The sequence below is a fragment of the Passer montanus genome, unplaced genomic scaffold (assembly GCF_014805655.1).
Source record: "Passer montanus isolate IOZ18808 unplaced genomic scaffold, ASM1480565v1 scaffold23, whole genome shotgun sequence".
Lineage (NCBI taxonomy): Eukaryota > Metazoa > Chordata > Aves > Passeriformes > Passeridae > Passer > Passer montanus.
The window spans coordinates 10,598,219-10,617,152 of NW_024366926.1; the positions used below are offsets into that span (position 1 = coordinate 10,598,219).

General features: G+C 39.9%; 1 protein-coding gene across 5 annotated transcripts in view; it reads right to left on the bottom strand.

The window, feature by feature from the left end:
- YTHDC1 (YTH domain containing 1) overlaps positions 1-18,116 on the bottom strand; it is a 20,731-nt gene extending 2,615 nt beyond the window's left edge. For 2 of the 5 annotated variants that reach the window (XM_039710282.1, XM_039710283.1), the window contains exons 1-15: positions 17,978-18,116; positions 14,107-14,208; positions 13,173-13,501; positions 12,686-13,040; positions 11,343-11,432; positions 10,793-10,846; positions 10,079-10,173; positions 8,124-8,232; positions 7,906-8,023; positions 6,989-7,073; positions 4,946-5,112; positions 2,388-2,470; positions 910-946; positions 778-817; positions 612-674 (exon numbers count right to left, since the gene is read on the bottom strand). In XM_039710282.1, coding sequence (XP_039566216.1) covers positions 612-674; positions 778-817; positions 910-946; positions 2,388-2,470; positions 4,946-5,112; positions 6,989-7,073; positions 7,906-8,023; positions 8,124-8,232; positions 10,079-10,173; positions 10,793-10,846; positions 11,343-11,432; positions 12,686-13,040; positions 13,173-13,501; positions 14,107-14,208; positions 17,978-18,005 — 1,755 coding nt within the window. In that variant the 5' untranslated portion in view covers positions 18,006-18,116. Of the gene's footprint in view, positions 1-611; positions 675-777; positions 818-909; positions 947-2,387; positions 2,471-4,945; positions 5,113-6,988; positions 7,074-7,905; positions 8,024-8,123; positions 8,233-10,078; positions 10,174-10,792; positions 10,847-11,342; positions 11,433-12,685; positions 13,041-13,172; positions 13,502-14,106; positions 14,209-17,602; positions 17,710-17,977 lie in introns of those variants that run through there. The other 3 variants (XM_039710285.1, XM_039710286.1, XM_039710287.1) reach the window with 2 other exon arrangements.
- Between the last annotated feature and the right edge of the window lie 818 nt (positions 18,117-18,934).

Here is an 18,934-nt window from a genome sequence, read left to right on the forward strand (position 1 = left end):
AATATAACCAAAATAACCTCACTATGACTACTTATCCTGACATGAAGGCCACAACTTGTACAACTACCTACATTGTTGTAGATATGTACACTCATGTATCTGCTCATCTTACTGGGAAAAAAGTGCATTTCAGTGGAGGCTGTAATACAGGAAGACTTATTTTAATTAGGCTGTGCAGCATATTTTGCCAGTTTCCTGCATGCTTCATTGCCATTGCCAAAAGCAAGCCACTGCACAACACTAGAGCCCAGCAGCCCATTCCATGAGCTTCTTCAACAAAGTCCACCTGTTTGATGCATTTGCTGTTCAAGGGCCAATTACCATGAACATTTAGCAGGATGCAGAATGTGATCACACCCTCCCGTCTAGGCTAAAGGAGGGTTCTGCTATTTCTTCAGAGCTTACCAAGAATGCCAGACTACTCTTGGAAGTAAATTTTAAAATACTTATTATGAATATTTTCCCCCTAAAATTTTTACACTGTTACAGCAAAGACACATTTTAGGAAAAGCTTAGAGTTGAAAGCACATTGAATATGCCAGGCTCCTTTTGGGGGAAAAAACAGAAGCTGTATGCTAAGGAGAAAAATCAAATTCAATAAAGACACAAACCATTCCTTGCCATGGCGGTGGTGGTCCCATGTTGTGGAACTCCCTCACGTAATCATTGTAAGACTAAAATGAAAGACAGTAATATTAAAATTTGTGTTGAGTGTTCTTTGGAAGTGCAGAAAGCTGAATATAAAGTTGCCCAAAAAATTTGCATGCAGCAACTTACCCCATTTAAAAATACATCTCGTCGAACTCCTGAAAATCGTCTGTTGGGAATAAAAATTTATAGAACTAAATCCAACTTATCCGTGCAGACAAGTTACCAGGACATAAAATGAATAACATGAACACACCTTACCTGTCTACTTCGGGATATCTGGGATCCTTTATATACCCTGTTCGAACATCAAGCAGTATTAATTCAATTTACCGTCTCAAGTTAACAATCTTAAAAATTATATTAATTAGAAAGTGTCCTTTCATTTTGTGCCTGCTACAAAATTATGTCTACCTGCCATTACCCTCACTTTTAAAATAACTCCTGAAAACTTACAGCTTCTAATAGGCAATGCAGACAAGTAGTAAAATGTAATAACAAAAAAGTGACATCAATAAACCCGTAAGAACTTGCAGCCAGAACAAACAAATACGCAAGAGGGAAACTGTGCAAATAAAGACTTGAAATTCAGTCAAATGAATTAGGAATGCACATGAATTTGAAAAGTGCTGTCTCCAGGCATTTAGCATGTGACTGTTACTAATTCCTAACTGCGTATTCAGTAGAAAGTGTTAATCGGGGCAACCCTTAAAGCTCATTTCCTAATATGTTTTGGACACAATGCTACAGAGGAAATTAAAAACAATCTAAAAAAAGTTTCTGGAAAGCCCCACAGGGCAAAGAATTCATACAGTTTCAGTAAACCCCTTTAAAGAGCTCAGTAGAATGATGCAAAATATCAGGCATGCTTGCACTAAAATAAAATTGGGACCTTCATTATTTTTTAAAACATCTTGTTCTGGTTTTTAAACAATGGTGTTAGAAAGATGCAGAGCAGCAACAACACTTTTTGCATGAAAGAATGCAGTCTTTGTAGAGAAGCTGGACAGATACAGGCATGTTCTGAAGAGGTTTACAAATCTACAACTGAAATAGCAGAATGTGCTTTTCTGAGAGGTGTGAAGCACAATTTGGCAGACTAAAAGTGACAATTTCTTAATAGCTGATTTCTGAAGAAAAAAAAAAAAAGCTGCACTACAAGCAGTGCTGTTGCTGCAGTACCACTGCAAACATTTCTTTCTAGGGAACAACAAATTTCCCTTCATCATTAGATCCTCCTGTAAAATGATCCTCTTGTAAAATGCAGTGCAACATCCTCCTCCCTAACTCATGTCAAGCTTGTAAAAAAACCTCTCTGAAAACACAACTGAATGTCTGCCATCATCTTCACACAAAGGCTACTAGTCATGCAGTCTCAGCTGACATTCCCAGGTGGAAATTTCTCAAACATTTTCATTTGATGACTAGCATCTTGACAAGTAGGTCAGATCTACTTTTGTGCCCACATAAACACAGCACTTAAGAAGATAATTTACAACAATGTACACAGTTCAAGGTTCCCAGAAAGTGCTCAGCCTAGGTTAACTCAGCTCTCAAATCAGTGAAACAGTGTCACTGACTTCTTCAAGAGGTGGGTTAAAGCAGCAGGCAGCACTTGGAACGAGCACATTTTTATATCCCAGTTATATCAGTATTCTACTTTTGAATTAACAAGGATATGCTAAAAGAATAAACACTTGTGAATTGGTGCACACAAATCTTCATAGTAAGATATTAACCTGGTCTTTGGTGAAACTCAGGGGGATAGTCAATCCTTGGTTTCTTTCTGCTGTTATGAATATCATAATCTTCTGGTCGACGCCTACACAAATTAGATATCAAAGATTAAACAAGGTTGCTTGGAGCATTTGTCACAGCAGAATACCTCACAGGAATAGTCTGAGCTGCCCAGGATAGCAATGTAATCATTCTCAACCATATTTGCTTCAAAATATTCTACAGTTTTAAATCTGACCTGAAAGAATCAGAAATAGCTCAATTACATAAACTCCACTGTTACTTTCTGTCTACAGGAATTTTGGTAGTTAAGGAAGGCACTCTACCCAACTGTATCTTCATCCCAAACAAAAGGTAACAAATATGTCTAAACCAAATTCAAATTTAGGCATTAACATTACACTTCCCACATTACATTTTGAAAAACCTATTGGACAACAAAGAATTTCACAGAACACTGCAGTCAGAGGGTATGAAGACTACTGCACTTGATAGCTATAGGGTAAAGAATTCAACATAAGGTCTACTTCCATAACATTTATAAATAAAACTCTGCATGCTTTGTGAAATTGCAACTTTAACTGTGACTTTGCTATTGAATAGGCCAATTATATTATTTCTAATAATTTCTAAGCAACTTACTAGCAATGCACTGGTACATTTTACAATTTAATAACTCTCAAGCTTCCTAATAATTAAAATAATTAGGGCTCTTTTCTATAAAAGCAGCTCTTTGACAGAAGGGATAATAAGAACTCTGCTCTTCCTTATTCCAGTTGCTGTTAGGCTCAAAAAAGAACTGACAACTGGCTGCTTATTTTGCTCCAAGGCACATAAACGCTACTGTACTGGGAGACTCTGGTGCTAATGTAACAGTGTTTCTAAACACAAAGCAGCTACAAAACCATTCCCTTCTCACCCCCCTCCCCCTCCCCAACAGTATTATTCCTTATGACAAGACATTAACACTTTCTTATATTGCTTAATTACTGTGCAACTTGCCGGCTGAGAAACAAGCTTATATAGCTTTTAGTTTTATAAATAGTGACTTCTCCCTCCCTTCCCCAACTTCAGTCATTAAAGCCCACCATACCCAATTACTAAGCTTTTAAAAATGGAAGCAGATTCTTTAGTATGAGCAAAAAGCCCAAAAACCAAAGCAGTTGCATCTACAGCAAATTCAGATCAAAGAAAATAAAAGCTGGTGTAAAGAATAAACATACCGCTTTCTTGTAGTTTTGAGAGTGCATTTACGACCGGTATAAAATATGATAGAAACAGTTCATATAGTAGTCCAACTACTGACTTTAAGCTGTAAGCCACATACATAAATGGAGGCCCTGGCAGGCTTGAGAAGGTGTGGTGGTGTTATATGTATAGTTTGCAGTCCATTGCAAAACCTTCACTTGTATATACTTTATTGCACTGGAAACCTCTTAGCTTAACTCCAAAAGCCATCTTGGTGTTCAGTCCTTTAAAGCCAAAAATAGGGGGGCGCTGCCAGGTTTCCTCCTACCTACTCGTTACAGTGTCCTTTTTTTTTAAAGCTCAAGGAAATGGGGACTCTTGTTGGGGCTCTGTACCTACCACAGGACGTTTCCATAAAAAGGAAACTTAACCAAAGGTTTCAGCCCAAACCATACATCAGTCTGTATGCAAAGTGGCTACCACGGGGAAAAGGTGTTTGGCAGAAGGGCTAGTATCAGTTCTTTGCAAAGACTTCTCCAATTCTGTAACAAGTTATACCCCCTTTTTTCTGGAAAATGATGTTAAGTTCATAAAGCAGTGATCAATAACCATGTCGATCCTCTAAAAATACTTTAAGTCCACAGGTACTGCCAGCATCTGGAAAGGTTGTATATACAGACACAGCAACAGCCATTCTTTTTGGTTTGTTGCCGGGTCTCCAAGGGCCACTTGATCCCTTTTGGAAAGAACCTACTGTTTTCAGAAGCTCAGCAAGATGTGTGAATTCAGTGGTTACATGTTAGAGAATATCTGGCAATAGGGTTAACACATCACGGTGACACAATTTGAAACAGTCCCAATAATGCTCCTCTTGAATATCAAAATAACTTAAATATTTTATCCTCAAAATGAGGCGGCATCTTCTGCAAAATTCTAAGTGATCCTTATAAAAGTCCCATATTTGATAAGGCTTATCCAGAGACACACCTGAAAGAAAAGGCTTTTACAAGATATTAACACATTTTTGGCATATAAATATTTCCTCCTCTCCATCTAGCCTGCTCATAATCAAGCCAAGCTTACCTACAGCTAGCATTACAAGTTGCATTAGCTCAATAAATGATCTAGTCTAAACTAGAGACAGAACTTTAAGAGCTTTTTTCTGCAAAAGCAAAGATCCCCATTTTCCTCTTGAAAAATGACAGACCGGGGAACCATGTGAAATCCTCAATGAAGCCACAAACTTGTCCATGCAGCTTGATTTGAGGATTTTCTCTCTTCTTTATCGCAGGGAAAGCTTTGACGAATCACATTCCTCCATCACGTTATTCTGACACATGTGCCTATTATCAGTCCAAAGAACGTTTCTAACCTTCCCACGTCCCGAACGGGGTCTCGACGCGATGGGCGTCCTCTTGACCGGGGTTGTGAGTGCATTCTTCTCTTGTGCCTCATTTTATGAATGACTTGATACAAGTCAATACTTTCATCAGGAGGGAAGAGAAGACAAAGTTGGGTTCCACATTCCGGCTCAATTTCCTAGAATTAGTTAGAAGTTCAGTAGTGGTTTATAAATTGAAGAAATGAAACTCTCCCCAAATACACTGACAACAGACATTTAAGGAAAAAAAAAAAAGGACACTTCAAAGAGATTTCAGTATCATTAGAGACAGCAAAATTCACTTACATTACCTTTAACTCTTTGGGTACTACTTAGAATTTTCATAAAATAGTCCAACACTTAGGGTAACCATATCTTCCCATGAGACATACAGGCCACATCACTGTTTTGCTATAAAATCAGAGCACTGTTTTTCATCACAAAGAAAATGATTACCTATTACAGAAAGAAAAGTGACACACGTAGGAAAAAAAATCCATCCCAGCTTCACATACAAAGCCATGGCCTGATGAAGTTGACTACTACCGCTCAGCATGAATTCTTCATTGTAGGGTAGACAGGTCCATGAAAATACCAACTCAAGGTCTGACCACAGTCAAAACAAGCAGTTTGTGTGCTCAGGGCTATTAGGAAAGGAACATGGACTAAGAAAGCCATTGTATCACACTGAATTTCATGTTCAACCCACACCTTAAATATTGGGTGCAGTTGTGGCCCTGCATCCCAAAAAATAGGGGGACAATAGAAATGGAAAACTTCAAAGCAGGGCACCAAGAACAACTGAATGAGTGCAACAATTCCTACATGCAATGACTGAGAAGGTCAGGTCTCTCCAGCCTAGATTATAAGGGAAATATGTGGGACATGGGGAACAAGATGGAGATAATAGGACCGTCGGACACCACAAGTTGTCTGGAGGAGAAAGGGACAGACATGAACTTGCTGACTCTCTCTTCCAGTACAAGAACTTGGGCCATCAAATAAATCTAGAAGGAGCCAGCTGCAAAACAATCCCAGAAAGTGCTTCCTCAAACTGGGGACTGCAGGCCTGCAGAACACCTTCCCAAATGATGTTGTAAAGGCAGATTTTCAGTGCATGTGTCCTCAGAAGAGAGATCTGTTCACAGTTGTGCAAATATAAATGGATAAACGACAATCACTTCACGAAATAAGCAGACTTGAAAAGCCGGGAGAGCAAGCATCAGGCAATGCTTGTCCAGACCATAACAGTACAGTAATTTGATGAAAAAAGTTGAAACCCGTGTCCAGACTGCAAGTCTACTGTAGACAAAACATTAGGAAGAAAAACAAATTTCCTTGGGCATTTAACAGTAGCTAAGTTAATAGAACTATTTTTTTTTTTTGGAAGTTCACACTAAACTAAAAACAAGACCAAAACTATTGTTTTTCTCCTGCTACATCATAAAGCAAACATATCTGTGGGCAAAACAACACAACATGGAGTTGACATTTTCCATACAATATGGAGATTACCTCCCATCTCATCCTAAGAAAGCAGAACCCATTATTTTACCCACAGCTTGGGTACATGATGACAGCAGCAACATACCTGCAACTCTGGTATGTCTGACAAGACAAAGAGCCAGGCCCACTTGAAATTTGCTTAGCATATATTCTATAATGGGAGTCTATGCCTTAAGCAACACAGTATGTATAAAAAAATGCAATGCAGAGCACAACTGGAAACACCAGACCTTTTTCTTAAAACCTGATGCTACATGGTTTGCATACCATACAATGCAAGGCACATCGCATTTCAAATTCAGAATATCACACAGTTTTGAAGCAAACACTGTTTATCATAAAGATGACAACAGAATTATCACTGTATTTTTTCCCTCTTCCACAACAGCATTAGAAAGAAGCAAATTGCCTTTGCTACAGCACTCTACTCCAAGTAACTGCTATAAAAACACTCCTAATCTGCACATTCAAAGCTGGAAGCAAGCACTAGAGGATGTCAGTTATAGAAAAAAAGTAAGAATAACAAACCTGTCCATCGCGTCCAATCTTTACTGGCTTATGTTCGTTCCAAGGATTGGTCAGGTGAGCAGATTTAGTGAACGGCAATTCCCGCCTAAATATGCAAGTGGCACCATTTATAGTTTTGCCTCAGTTTTTTTTTATTAAGAAAATAATAAAAAATGTCTATAGCAGGAGATTACATATAAAATAATCCTGTTATTCTTTGTACTGCCAGGTCTCTGAACATATTCTCATGTTCTACATATTAGTAACTGAAGATTTCACCTTTACTTATTCCAGTAGTAACTAATATAGTTTGTACTATGACAGGCCCTCCTTTAAAACAGAGTATTTTGGTCTTTGTGCTTGTTTATTATCTCACCATCTTAATACACTGACCAGTCTCTACATGCGGTAGCTCCTGGCGCATACTGAAATAAATCCCTGAGCATTGACCTAACTATGAAGCTAGAAGTGCTTTGAGCTGGAAGTGGGAGTCAGTAGCTTCAAGAGGATCTTTCCAACACAGATTTTTCTCTAATTCAAAGTCTCGTTTTTTCTCTATTCAGTCTTTCTGGCAGTCCAAAGTACTTGTGCAACCATGCAATGTCTTTCATGGGACTGCTGTAACTTTTTTCCTTAATAGAGATTTAAATCTTTTCTATAAGAACATACTGCTCACAACCTATACGTTATGCAATACTTGCACTATCTCATGTGTTGCTTCAGAACAGTACTTCCTTTGCTCAGTCAGATCAAAACAGATTTGTCCTTACATGATATTTTTTTTCTTTTTCATCCACAACTGTCTATTCAAGTGAGCAGAGATGATAGATCTCTGGTTGAATCAAGTTTCAGAAGGATGCTGTTGGCACTTGCTAACACGCAATAATGATATTATAATGCCTTGTTACTAACACCAACATAAATGCACAATTGTTTACCTGCAAATCCAGTCAATTTTAAAGACACCTCCCAACATTTTTGCATTCATTCCTGCAGGCAGCACCCAATGTATAGGTGATCCTCCATGATGGGACTCTGAAGATAATCTTGCAAACCCTAAAGGATTTTGTATGAATTGTAACAAAGATACAACAGAAAGGCTATTGCATATAAAACTCACTTTCACTCACCTTGATAATAGCTCACTTTTCCTTACCTTGGAATTTGCCACTCTCTCTTACAGAAAATATCAAAATAACACTCCTTGCTGATCTAAATGCAGCATTAAGCTTCTTTTCATTCACTGGAAGTGTTGACCATACTCCCTGGAACAGAAAAACACCCACCCCATCACCAAAACATAAGAGTTCATCTCGAATTATTTAGCTAACATAAATATATAATGTAGATGAAGAAAACAAGAGCAAAATATTGTACTGGAATAGAAGACAATAGAAAGAAAAAGGTATTGCTAAATTCATTTCCTTCAAGAAATATTTTAGCCTGCCTTCAGTAAAACTTTTAAAACACTGGCTTTTCAATCTTTTTTTGAACACTGAAGATGCATTTAGACCATCTATAAGACTTCCATTGTAATTACAATGATAAGCAGCTAACTTAAAAACAGTAAGGGTGAAAGTTTTCACTTACATTTCAAGTGACTTAAGGAATTTACATATTACGTAACACACAGGAATTACAAAAAACCAACAGAATATATACTAAATGGTGGGCAGGTAAGACTTGAGCATAGTACTGCATATTAGCTGAGGACAGTTTGCAGACTTTAAAACTCTTTCAGTGAAATGCCAGCAACATGAAAGACACCAAAGTAACACTTCAAATCAGCTGGACAACTCAAATCACTTTGTTTAGCCTTACACATCTCCCACTACTAAGTAGTACCTTTTCCCTTTCACCAGCCATTATGCAGCCACACACAATAAAACTCAACCTGTTTTAAGGTACCAGCTGAGCTGAGATATAGAATAACAATTTATTGAATTACTCCTCTGTCCATTTTCTGGGTAAACAAGCTTCAGCCTCAAGACAGGATATACATACCAAAGTCAACGTTCCTTCCCTTGCCTTTTATTAGTGAAGGTATGTATTTATGCCCCACTCTGAACTCAGACCAGTGTTTGTCTGATTCTGGTAATTCATTATAGCCACCAGAGAACTAGTTGGGGTTTTTGCTAGCTTTCAGTCAGATTACATGGCTTCTGGCTGCTTGTAAAGCCCTACTGTGAACTGAACAACCTATTACACTGGCACCACAAAAGTGAGTTTCATGAAAGTCCAATATCAAAGCACTGATGCCTCCACACTGAGAGACAACGCATCCACTTCAGTAACAAGGATACTACAGCAGCTCCATATATGGATGGAGCACAAAAAAGGATAGAGTCCTTCACAGAGCTAAAGCAAACAGCAGTCAGAATGGTGTTCACTGCACTTTCAAACCTGGAAAGAGGGGTGAAAACCAAACATGCCCATGACTTTGGGATTTGTTCAATCATTTTGATGTTATTTTCACCCTAATTTAGAAAATCTTCATTAACAGAATCACCTACTCTATGTACATTGTGTAACAGCAAATCAAGTATTTTCTCTATGACCTGTTCCAAAGAGCAAATGCCAATACAAAACCACCAGAGTGGTGCAATGGACACCTAATGCAATTCCTCAACAGCTGAAATCAGGTGCTCTGGAATCCCTCCCAAAGAACTCACTCACACTAGCACTGCCAGGCATACATTTCCGAAGTAAGGCTTCAGATCCTGAATCACCTGACCTAAATTACTCATGTAGCATCAGAAAACCAAACAACTTTCTGAACCTTCTCAGAGTACAGCAATAGGAACAGAGATGCTGACTGACGGGAGAAAATACCACCCCAGCATTCTTAACAGAGCCTGGCTTAGGATGTTATCAAACAGACCCTAAGGCCCCTTTTAACCCTATTCTTGGCAAGATAAGTGGCCAGTGGTCTAGGACCTTTTCTAGGTTATGGTGCAAGCCAAAGAACCAAGGGGCAGTGGCTTTTGTTGCTGCATCCACTAAGATCCAAGTGACAAAGAAAATAATGCATCCAACTACACACTCTCCCAAACTAAGGTGGGTGTGCCTGAAAACAGACAAAGTGATCAGTTTGAAGAAAATACAACATACCTTTGCCTTAGCAAGTGATACATTTTCATGGTTATTACTCTTGATGAGAAAGAATCTTGCATCTTGGAGAATGTATTTAAGTTTGCTTGTTTGGTCTGAAAAGAAAACAAAGTATCAAATAAGCTGAAGGGTAAATACTTACCAAACATGTTGCTTTCAGTATAGATAGTTGCTTGCTTCCTTCAAAATACACAGTATCCCACCCATTTCTTATCTATGTATTATCATACGGGTTGTACGTCAACCCGCCAACTTAAAAGTCAAAGCTGCAGAGTACAAAATGCCAGGGGAAACCAAACTAAAACTAAAATTCAGATATCCAAGTAAAGAAAAAAGTAAAATAAAATCAGCATGATTCAGTGATGTTCCGATATGTAGGACTTATTTCCTTGCTTAAAGATCTTGGCATAAATGGTGGGTAACACTCAAAACAAGCACAAACTGTTCAACAGAGAATGGTGAATGCTGTTCCACTTTGCAGCTTTAAGCACTTCCTTTTTAAATTTGCTGCCTCTGCAAAGAGCACAGTGACTGAACTTTTTGCATATCGCTCTCAAAACATGCAAAAGTAGCTCAAGATTCAATTATCATGCTCAGAATAATAACGTGCTCAAATTTATTTATATCAGAACATCACTACTTACAGGTAATTTAATCAACAGAGACAATGGCTTGCTATGGGGCATGCATTAAAAATTCAAATTTAAATGATACCTTTTTGGACAGCACGAACGGAAGATGATAATTTCTCATGCTTCTTTTCTGAACCTGTGTTTAGCCAAAGTACATTTGTTCAGATTGAGCTTCAATAGAGATAATATACAATTTCTACAGCCTTGTCCCATACAATTTTCATTCATGACAAATTATGCTTTCTGCCGCACACCCACACACACAAAAAATACTATTCAATGTGCACGAGTGTTTTGTTTTGCTTTTTTTTGTTCCAGTTTTGGGTTGTTTGATTTGGGTTTGTTTTTTTTAAAATAATATTTTAACAATTTCCTACTCAGAAAACTAGTCACTGAATCATCATCTTCCAAGTTAAAAAAAAAAAAAGTGAAATTTCCACTTAAGCAACAGAAGAGCATTAAATTAACAAGAAAGCCTACTTCCCCCCGAAGGTATCCACACACAACATGCCAGAAGTCAATACCAAATTATACAAAGCTACAGACCCTATAAATATCTACAGCCAGTTACAGTTATTTTAGATTACACATTAAGATTTGATGCAAGTCACAGTGACGAAAGGGAAGAATACCTGCATATGATTCTGATGCAGAACTCCCGCTTCTGTCAAAAACAATTGGAGAGATACCTCTAGCTCTCTTCCTCTCCTTCTTTTTCTCATCTAAAAGAAATCATAAAAAATGAAAGCCATTCTTTAAACACAGGCAAAGTTGAGATTAAAATGTAATCAAACAGGAAAATAGCATCAGTAAAAGTGAAGTTACCATTTGGCTTGCACATTAAAATTGTGGTTGTTGCCACTAAACTATCATGCACAGAAGAAGCAAATGCTAGTTACTCAAGCTTTTCATTCACAAAAGGAAGATGAATGGCACAAATCTAGTACATCTGTGCAATGTTTAGACACAGAATTTATTAAATTATTATTATATTTTTAGTAAGGGTGGGTTAGCGTTTCTTTCCAGCCTTCACCCAAATGTGCAACATCTAGCAAAACTGTGTAGCAATAGTGATAGGAGCTCATTTGCTCAGAGCTCAAAAATGGTAAGACAGAAAAACAAAACACTGTGGCACACAGGCAATTATTTCCACTCTTTAGAAAGTGTTACGTTATACCACAGAGTTTTTTAGAACAGTTATTACAGCTTCACTTGTCTTTAGGTTACACCTTGCTGTCTCTAATTCCATACAGCAGAGCTGAGCTAAAAAAGGCAGCATATTAAGCAGGATGACCACCTATGGAGACTTCAGACAAGGAAGATACACAATAGGAATCTTAACAGGATTGCAAGCTGCTTTCCTAGAAAAAACAAACAACGAACAGCCAAACCCAAAAGTATTTACGTCATTAGCACTTCACATCTGCAAGTCAGGACCAGTTACAATATACAAATACAAACCAATTGTTTCTAGTTTCTACTTAAAACATTTGTTTCATTCTATATTTGCCCTAATAATTTCAACTTAGGTTTAGATTTGCTATGCTGAGCACAGCCATTATTTAAGATTCAGCCATCCTTCCCCAGGGACATTATGTTTTACTACACCAGTCTACCTGGTCATTCATCTAGATGGATACCAAACAGCTCAACACTGAATTAAAATTAATCGTGTGGAAAACGAAGCCATTAGATACCCAAGAAAATACTGATTTTAGTGTTTCAAAGCATTGAACAGCAAGGCCAAAGCAGTCAAGCATACAATGAACCCTCAACACAGTAATCTGGATAGTCACAATTCTGTTTTACCACTTTCCAGTACATTTTTTCCTTGCCTATGGTATTTCATAATTAACATCTTCCTGACTTCTGCTACCATGGCTTACTTTTGACATGGTCAGGAGTAGTTATATTTCAAAGAAGTCAAACTTTCAGTGGCAAGGTATTTCACATTAGCATGCAAGATGCTGCCTACCTGATGCATCTGAACCAGACCCAGATCTGACTGACCCATCTGTGAAAGAGGCAGATTCAGAATCAGAATCGCTGGCTTCACTCCGTGTGTCATAGTCATTTCCTTCCTTCTGATCCCTCTCATCCTGTTCATACTCTTCTTCATCTTCCTCCCCATCTTCTTCCACCTCTTCATCCTCCTCCCCTTCATCATCTTCCTCTTCTTCCATTCCTTCCTCCTCATTCTCTGTGTTGCCTTGTTCAGAGGAACCACTACTGCCAGTCTCGTGATCTGAACAATATTCCTCAGAGTTCACCTCTTCTTTAGAAGAATGGCTAGATCTGCTTGGTCTTCTATCCACATCATGCCTGATTCTCTGATGTTTAAAGAAAAAGTGAATCAGCAGTCATATAACATTGTCAGGATGCACACACAGTCCTAAGAGAATGTGCCTTACAAAAGTCTCATAAAATTGCTTTATTTATAAGGCAGCAAGAATACTTAATACCTCTGAAGCGTCCGGCGTAGAAGACTTTGCCCTTCTGTCAATATCCCTCTTCCTCATGTAAGATTTTTCTGGTTGTCCTTTATAAGGTTCCCTGGAACTGCTTGACATTCGCATCTTCCGATCGCCATCTGGGCGCTTGTTTCTGTCAGATCTCTGGTACTCCTCAGTCTTGTACTCGGACACCAGCTTTCCTTTCGTACTCACTATTCTCTTGTTATTGCTGACTGATGAACTGGGAGGCTTTGGCATCAGCTGCCTCGAGGAATGCACAGAAGGTTTTTGCCTCTTGCTTTCAGCATTTTCCATCCTGTCAGTTTTTCTTTTTGATCCTTAAATAGAAAGAAATACCAAGTTCAGTGTCATTTCTGATATCAAAACAAAAACTGCACAGAGGCTTCTACTTCCTCTGTTTTAGGTAATTACCCTGCTGCAGTCATAGGGAACATCTTCCAGTTGTAGGCTTTGCAGCAACACTCAAAATTGCTTCTTGGGAACAGCTCATGCTCTAAAACATGTACTTTACTTGACAAGAGGTGTGTGTTTCTCAGATTCTATACATGGAAATGCTAAATTAAATGTTTTTGGGATTGGTCTAAAGCCAAATCAAGAACTGAGCTGGAATCAAACTTTGCAACCCCTTTGCTCCACCTCCATCTCACTTCATTGAGCCAAAAAGGACAGTCATTTTCTAACAGCAAATTAATTAAGAACAAGCCAGACTCAGCAACTGCTCTTGAGACAAAAGGAAATGGATCTGACTGTTTCCTTGGAGGGTCACGTGAAAAAGCACATGTCCATGAAATAAAGACTTCTGGAACTCATTCACTCTTTGAATCAAGTTATAAAATCCACTAGTTCAAAGACTAACTGAAATAAGACAGACAATTTTTACCACTCATGTTCCTGCAGAACATCCACTACCAAAGTCACATACCCTTTTTCTCACTTTTGTCTTGCTCACTGTCGGGGTTATACAACTCATCATCCTGGTCAGGAGCATCAGTCAAAATGTCATCCAGAACATTCAGTTCACCATCTGAAAATACACAAAAAAAAGTCAAAACCAACCATAAAAAGTCTGGATATGCAAACTACAGAACTATTATTTACAAACCCAAACATTTCCTTCAGAGCTACAGATCCGCAACAAAGCAAAAATTGACATCTTCTTGATTTATTTCTGCACTTTCATTTGGAAGGATCAGGCAGAGCAAATAAAAGAATTAAAATATGTCACAAGATGCATTTCGACCTCTAAACAAGGTTCAAGTTGGCTCCTCATGTCACAAAAGCTTTGCAGGAAAGCTGACCTACAAATGAAAGCTGAACCTAAAATTTTAGAAAAAGGGATACCAGGAGATAGCCTGAGTGCCATTAGTAAAGAGAAGGGACCCCTATCCCTGCAAAATACTGAAACTTGCATGATGAATTATCTCTCTTCCACTATTTTTGTTGTCATTGCTGTGTTAGAATGGTGGGTTTTGTGGTTCACTTACAAATAGAAAAAACACAATGGGGAAAGCAGTACTTATTTGCTCCATCATTAACTCTGAGCTGTTCTGAAAAAAACCCCCACAACTTGATCAAAAGGCAAGTGTTAAAGAAAATTCATGCCAGAAGCAGTAAATGACCACACTTGCTCACAAAACTTATAAAATCTGTCACAATTTCTGGCTGTTTCACTTTGCCTGAAACCAAAGGGGATATATGGTGATCCTATTAGAAGGAGTCACAAGCTTTAGGGTAGCAGATCTATATTCCAAGCACTTTAAAAAGAATGAATTGAGCCTAAACATGTAAAAGGAAAAATAAAAAAGGTATTAATTTTGGAATCTCTCCAAAACTCTTAGTTCTTTCCATTTTGTGATTGATTGAATTTTCTGTGCTCAGGAAAGAGAAACCAGAGCAACCTCCAAGGATTCAGCTGGTTTACAATATCCGTAGCAGACGCAGGTAAGGACTCCTGTACTGCATGAAACTGAAGTAATGCAGCAATTAAGTCTGCCAGAGTTTGGCACCTTGTCTACATCAAAATATTGAGCTGAAACACAAAATAAAATTTACAGCTTGATATTAAAAAAACCCCAAACACAATCGACATTATACATATTTAAAAATTAGTATTATAATTTCTCTCTACTATATACTACCAAATCTGAAGTTAGCATGTGCACTAACTTTCCTGCTGGCACTTCTCCACATTTGGCATGGTAGGGGAATGCAGAAGTGATCCCTGGACTGCTCAGTTGGTGTCTCTAATGCAAAGGAAATGGTGCAAGAGAAGTGGATCAAACCTTTCCCTGGCAGTTCACAGTTAGCAGGCATTTAAATGCAACACAAACTTGCATCACAATTCTCTTGGGAGCAGCCCTTTATGTTTGTAGATATACATCCACAGCAGATATTCTTGCTGTGACTGATAAATATATGAGAGTCACATTCATGGCTGTGCAACTGCCAAACATGGGATGCAATTTCCTGGCTTGCATTCTGCTTGCCCACAGGAAGCTTGGCAAGTCTGGAGCACAAGGTTTTTTTACTGGACACTAATGAAAAAGAGGTGCACTGAGATTAGAAAATTAAACATGTCATACGTCTCAAATCATAGGCATTGAACCTTAGATTTTTTTCCCCTCTTGGTGAGACAACATACTTGAGTAAACTACATTTAACCTACCTACTGCAGCACCATTAAAAGGTGCTAAAAGACTCCTGTATCAGCTCATTCAGAAGTAAATGAGAAGGAAAATTTAACAGAAAACGCAAGTCCGATACAGACTCTCTCCTCAATCCCTTCTACATTAGATGGGCCTCATTTTCAGCTGGAACCTGAAAAAGGGTGCAGGAGACAGGAGCAGGATCCCCCATCCCCTTCTATAGGCACATCTGATTTGTTTAGAAACACATCTCCAGATTTATTTAGCAGCCTGCTTCCTGTCTCGCACTGGATACACTGCTTGACTGACTTGCACCAGGCGATTCCTCTCACTGAACCGCCACTGACAGTGTTCAACACGAAGAGCTAAATTATCTCAGAGAGAAAGACACAGGAAAGACACAGAAGCAGGAACAGAAAAATGGCAGAGGACAGGTGTGTTATAGTCCATCACCACTACAGAGGGAGGGACCAAATGAGTTCTTTCTGTGACAGATACTCCCAACAGGGCTCTCCTGCCGCTTGTCTTACGTGAGATCCTTCCATGAACAAATTTAACTCACCCAAAATAGCAGGAAGGTGGCCTGGGAGGCCATTTCATCTGCTGGCCAGGAGCATTAGCACTATGGTAAGGGTCCAAGCAAAAATCTGATTTGGCACACAAAAGAAGTAAGACCCTGTGATTTCAAACTAAACAGGGCTGCAAGCCCTATTTCTGCTATTTTTAAAGTGATAAAACAGTATTTCTCTTTCAATGGGAGCACTTACAGCAGAAATCAGTCCAGCTGCAAATATGCATGAAAATAACCCCTTTCACATGAGAAATAATTAAAAATAAAATAAAGTAAAAATATAACTTGACCACTGGCAGTGATTAACAAACACTAAAAAAAAATTCAAGCCCAACTGGATAAATATTTATATGAATAGAGATTTATAGATGACACCAGCAAACATTTCAGAATCACTGCTCATCCACAGTGAGCGATCAGATCTGTTTTGACACGACCTGATCATATCCTAACCTAGCAGTCTTACAATAGTACCATTGAGGAGATCAAGCATCACAGATAATTTTATTTATCAGTCCTAACAAAATCTACTGGGAATTTTCCATGTCATACAGTTTCACAAGAAATATCAGACAGCAAACCTTTACCACTCCGACAAAGCCATTTTGTGGACGCATATCCTGCAAAAGGCTTTACAGGAAGCGTCCTTCTCCACAGAAATCCAAATGAACGCAATCCAAGCCACAATACCCTATTGGGTGGTTAATGCAGAGAGTTGTGGAGTTATGAAAAGGGCAATCTGCTACACCTAACTTTGGTTTGGCTTCTTAAAGAGGATATTTGGTGAGGACTGACCAATATAATCTCACAGATAACACGCGGATCACTTCGGCTTCCGTGCATAGCGGTAGTCAGTTGTAAGAGCTGTGATTCTATTATTCGACACTAATTGCCCTAGATTATTATTATTCCAGAGTAATGACTCCGAAATCGTCCTATTCCTCTAACTCAAATTTATTTACCCACAGTGCCCAGAATTCACAGCTGATTTCAAAAAGCCGAGCAACAATCGCCAAAGATTCCAACACCAGCTTCTGCTTACTAAAGTAACTACATCGCCCCACAGAAAACCGTGCAAAAAAACCCCAAAACCAAAACGGCCTAGCGGTCCAAGCAGAAACAAAACGCCGCAATAAAAATAGCAAACACTTCCTGCGACAAGACAGCCTGCAGTAACTCGCTGCCGATGATGTAAAACTTACGGCCCACGAACTTCTCCCTCTTCCCGCTGCTCGAGTCACCTTGCCCCGAGCCCGCTGCTGCCGGCACACCGAAGTGTGAGGGGCCCTATTACCTCCCGCTCCCCAGCAAAACACAGCCAGGGCTTCCGCGAGAGAAAAACAACAACAAAAAAACCAAAAAAAAAAAAAAAAAAAATCATCCTCGAAGGGTCACTCCCGACCCCGCCGCCCCTGCGCTCCCCTGCAGGAGACGGACGCCTCCCGGCTGAAGGCCCAGCACCAGCTTCCAAGGTGGCCCCGGGGAAGAGGGAAGGCTCGGGCGGCGGCCCGATCCCCGCCTGAGCCTTCCCCCTTCCCCGGGCCCTAACGCTTGCCCCGCTCTCTACCGCCACATACCTTTCTCCTCCCGGCCATCCGTCGCCATCCCGCCGCCGCGACGAGCGCCTAAGATGGAGGCTCCCTCTTCCTGCACGTAGCGCTTCCCTCTTCCCACAGGGCGCCGCTTTGTTTACGCCGCCCGCGTCAGAGCGCGCCGTGGGCGGGCGGTGGCGGCGCATGCGCCGCGCGGGGCCGTGAGGGCGCAGCCGCCATGTCAGTCCCTGGCAGTTGTGGGCTGGGTTCGCTGGCTGGGCAGCGGTGTGGGGAAAGGAGGAGATTGCTCTGCTCTGGGAAGTGCGGGGAGCTCGCATTTCCCCCGTGCTGTTGTGACAGCTGTGTGTGGTGTTGGAGCCCTTTCTGAGAGTCTTGAGTGGGGCAAAGTTTAACATAGTTACTTAACCCCTGCTGTTGGGCGTTGCAGTTCCCTGGTTTTCTCTTGTTTTTTACCTTCCCCCCCCGCAACCCCTTCTCATTGATTTGTCCTTTCTCCTGGCGATCAGGCCAGTTCAGAGGAGGGTTACCAAGCTGATGAGGGGGTTGGAGCTCCTCTCCTGTGAGGAAAGGCTGAAATAATTGGGATTGTTCAGCCTAGAGAAGATTTTGGGGTGATTTAATTGCAGTCTTCCAGTACTTGAAGAGCGTCTACAAGACAGATGCTGAGAGACTTCTTACAAGGATATGTAGGGTGAGGACAAGGGGGGGGGGGGGGCTTCAAAATGAAAGAGATCAGGTTTAGATTATATATCCGGAAGAATTTTGTTACGGTGAGAGTGGTGAGGCGCTGGCACAGGCTGCCCAGAGGGGCTGTGTGCCCCATCCCTGGAAGCATTCTAGGGTGGGTTGGATGGAGCCCTGGATGACCTTAAAGGTCACTTCTGACACAAACTGCTCTGTGAAATATGAAACAAGTGTGCTTTATCTATCCACGTTGCTTTTAAAATAAATTTCAGTTTAGAACGTAACTCTTTTCTACTG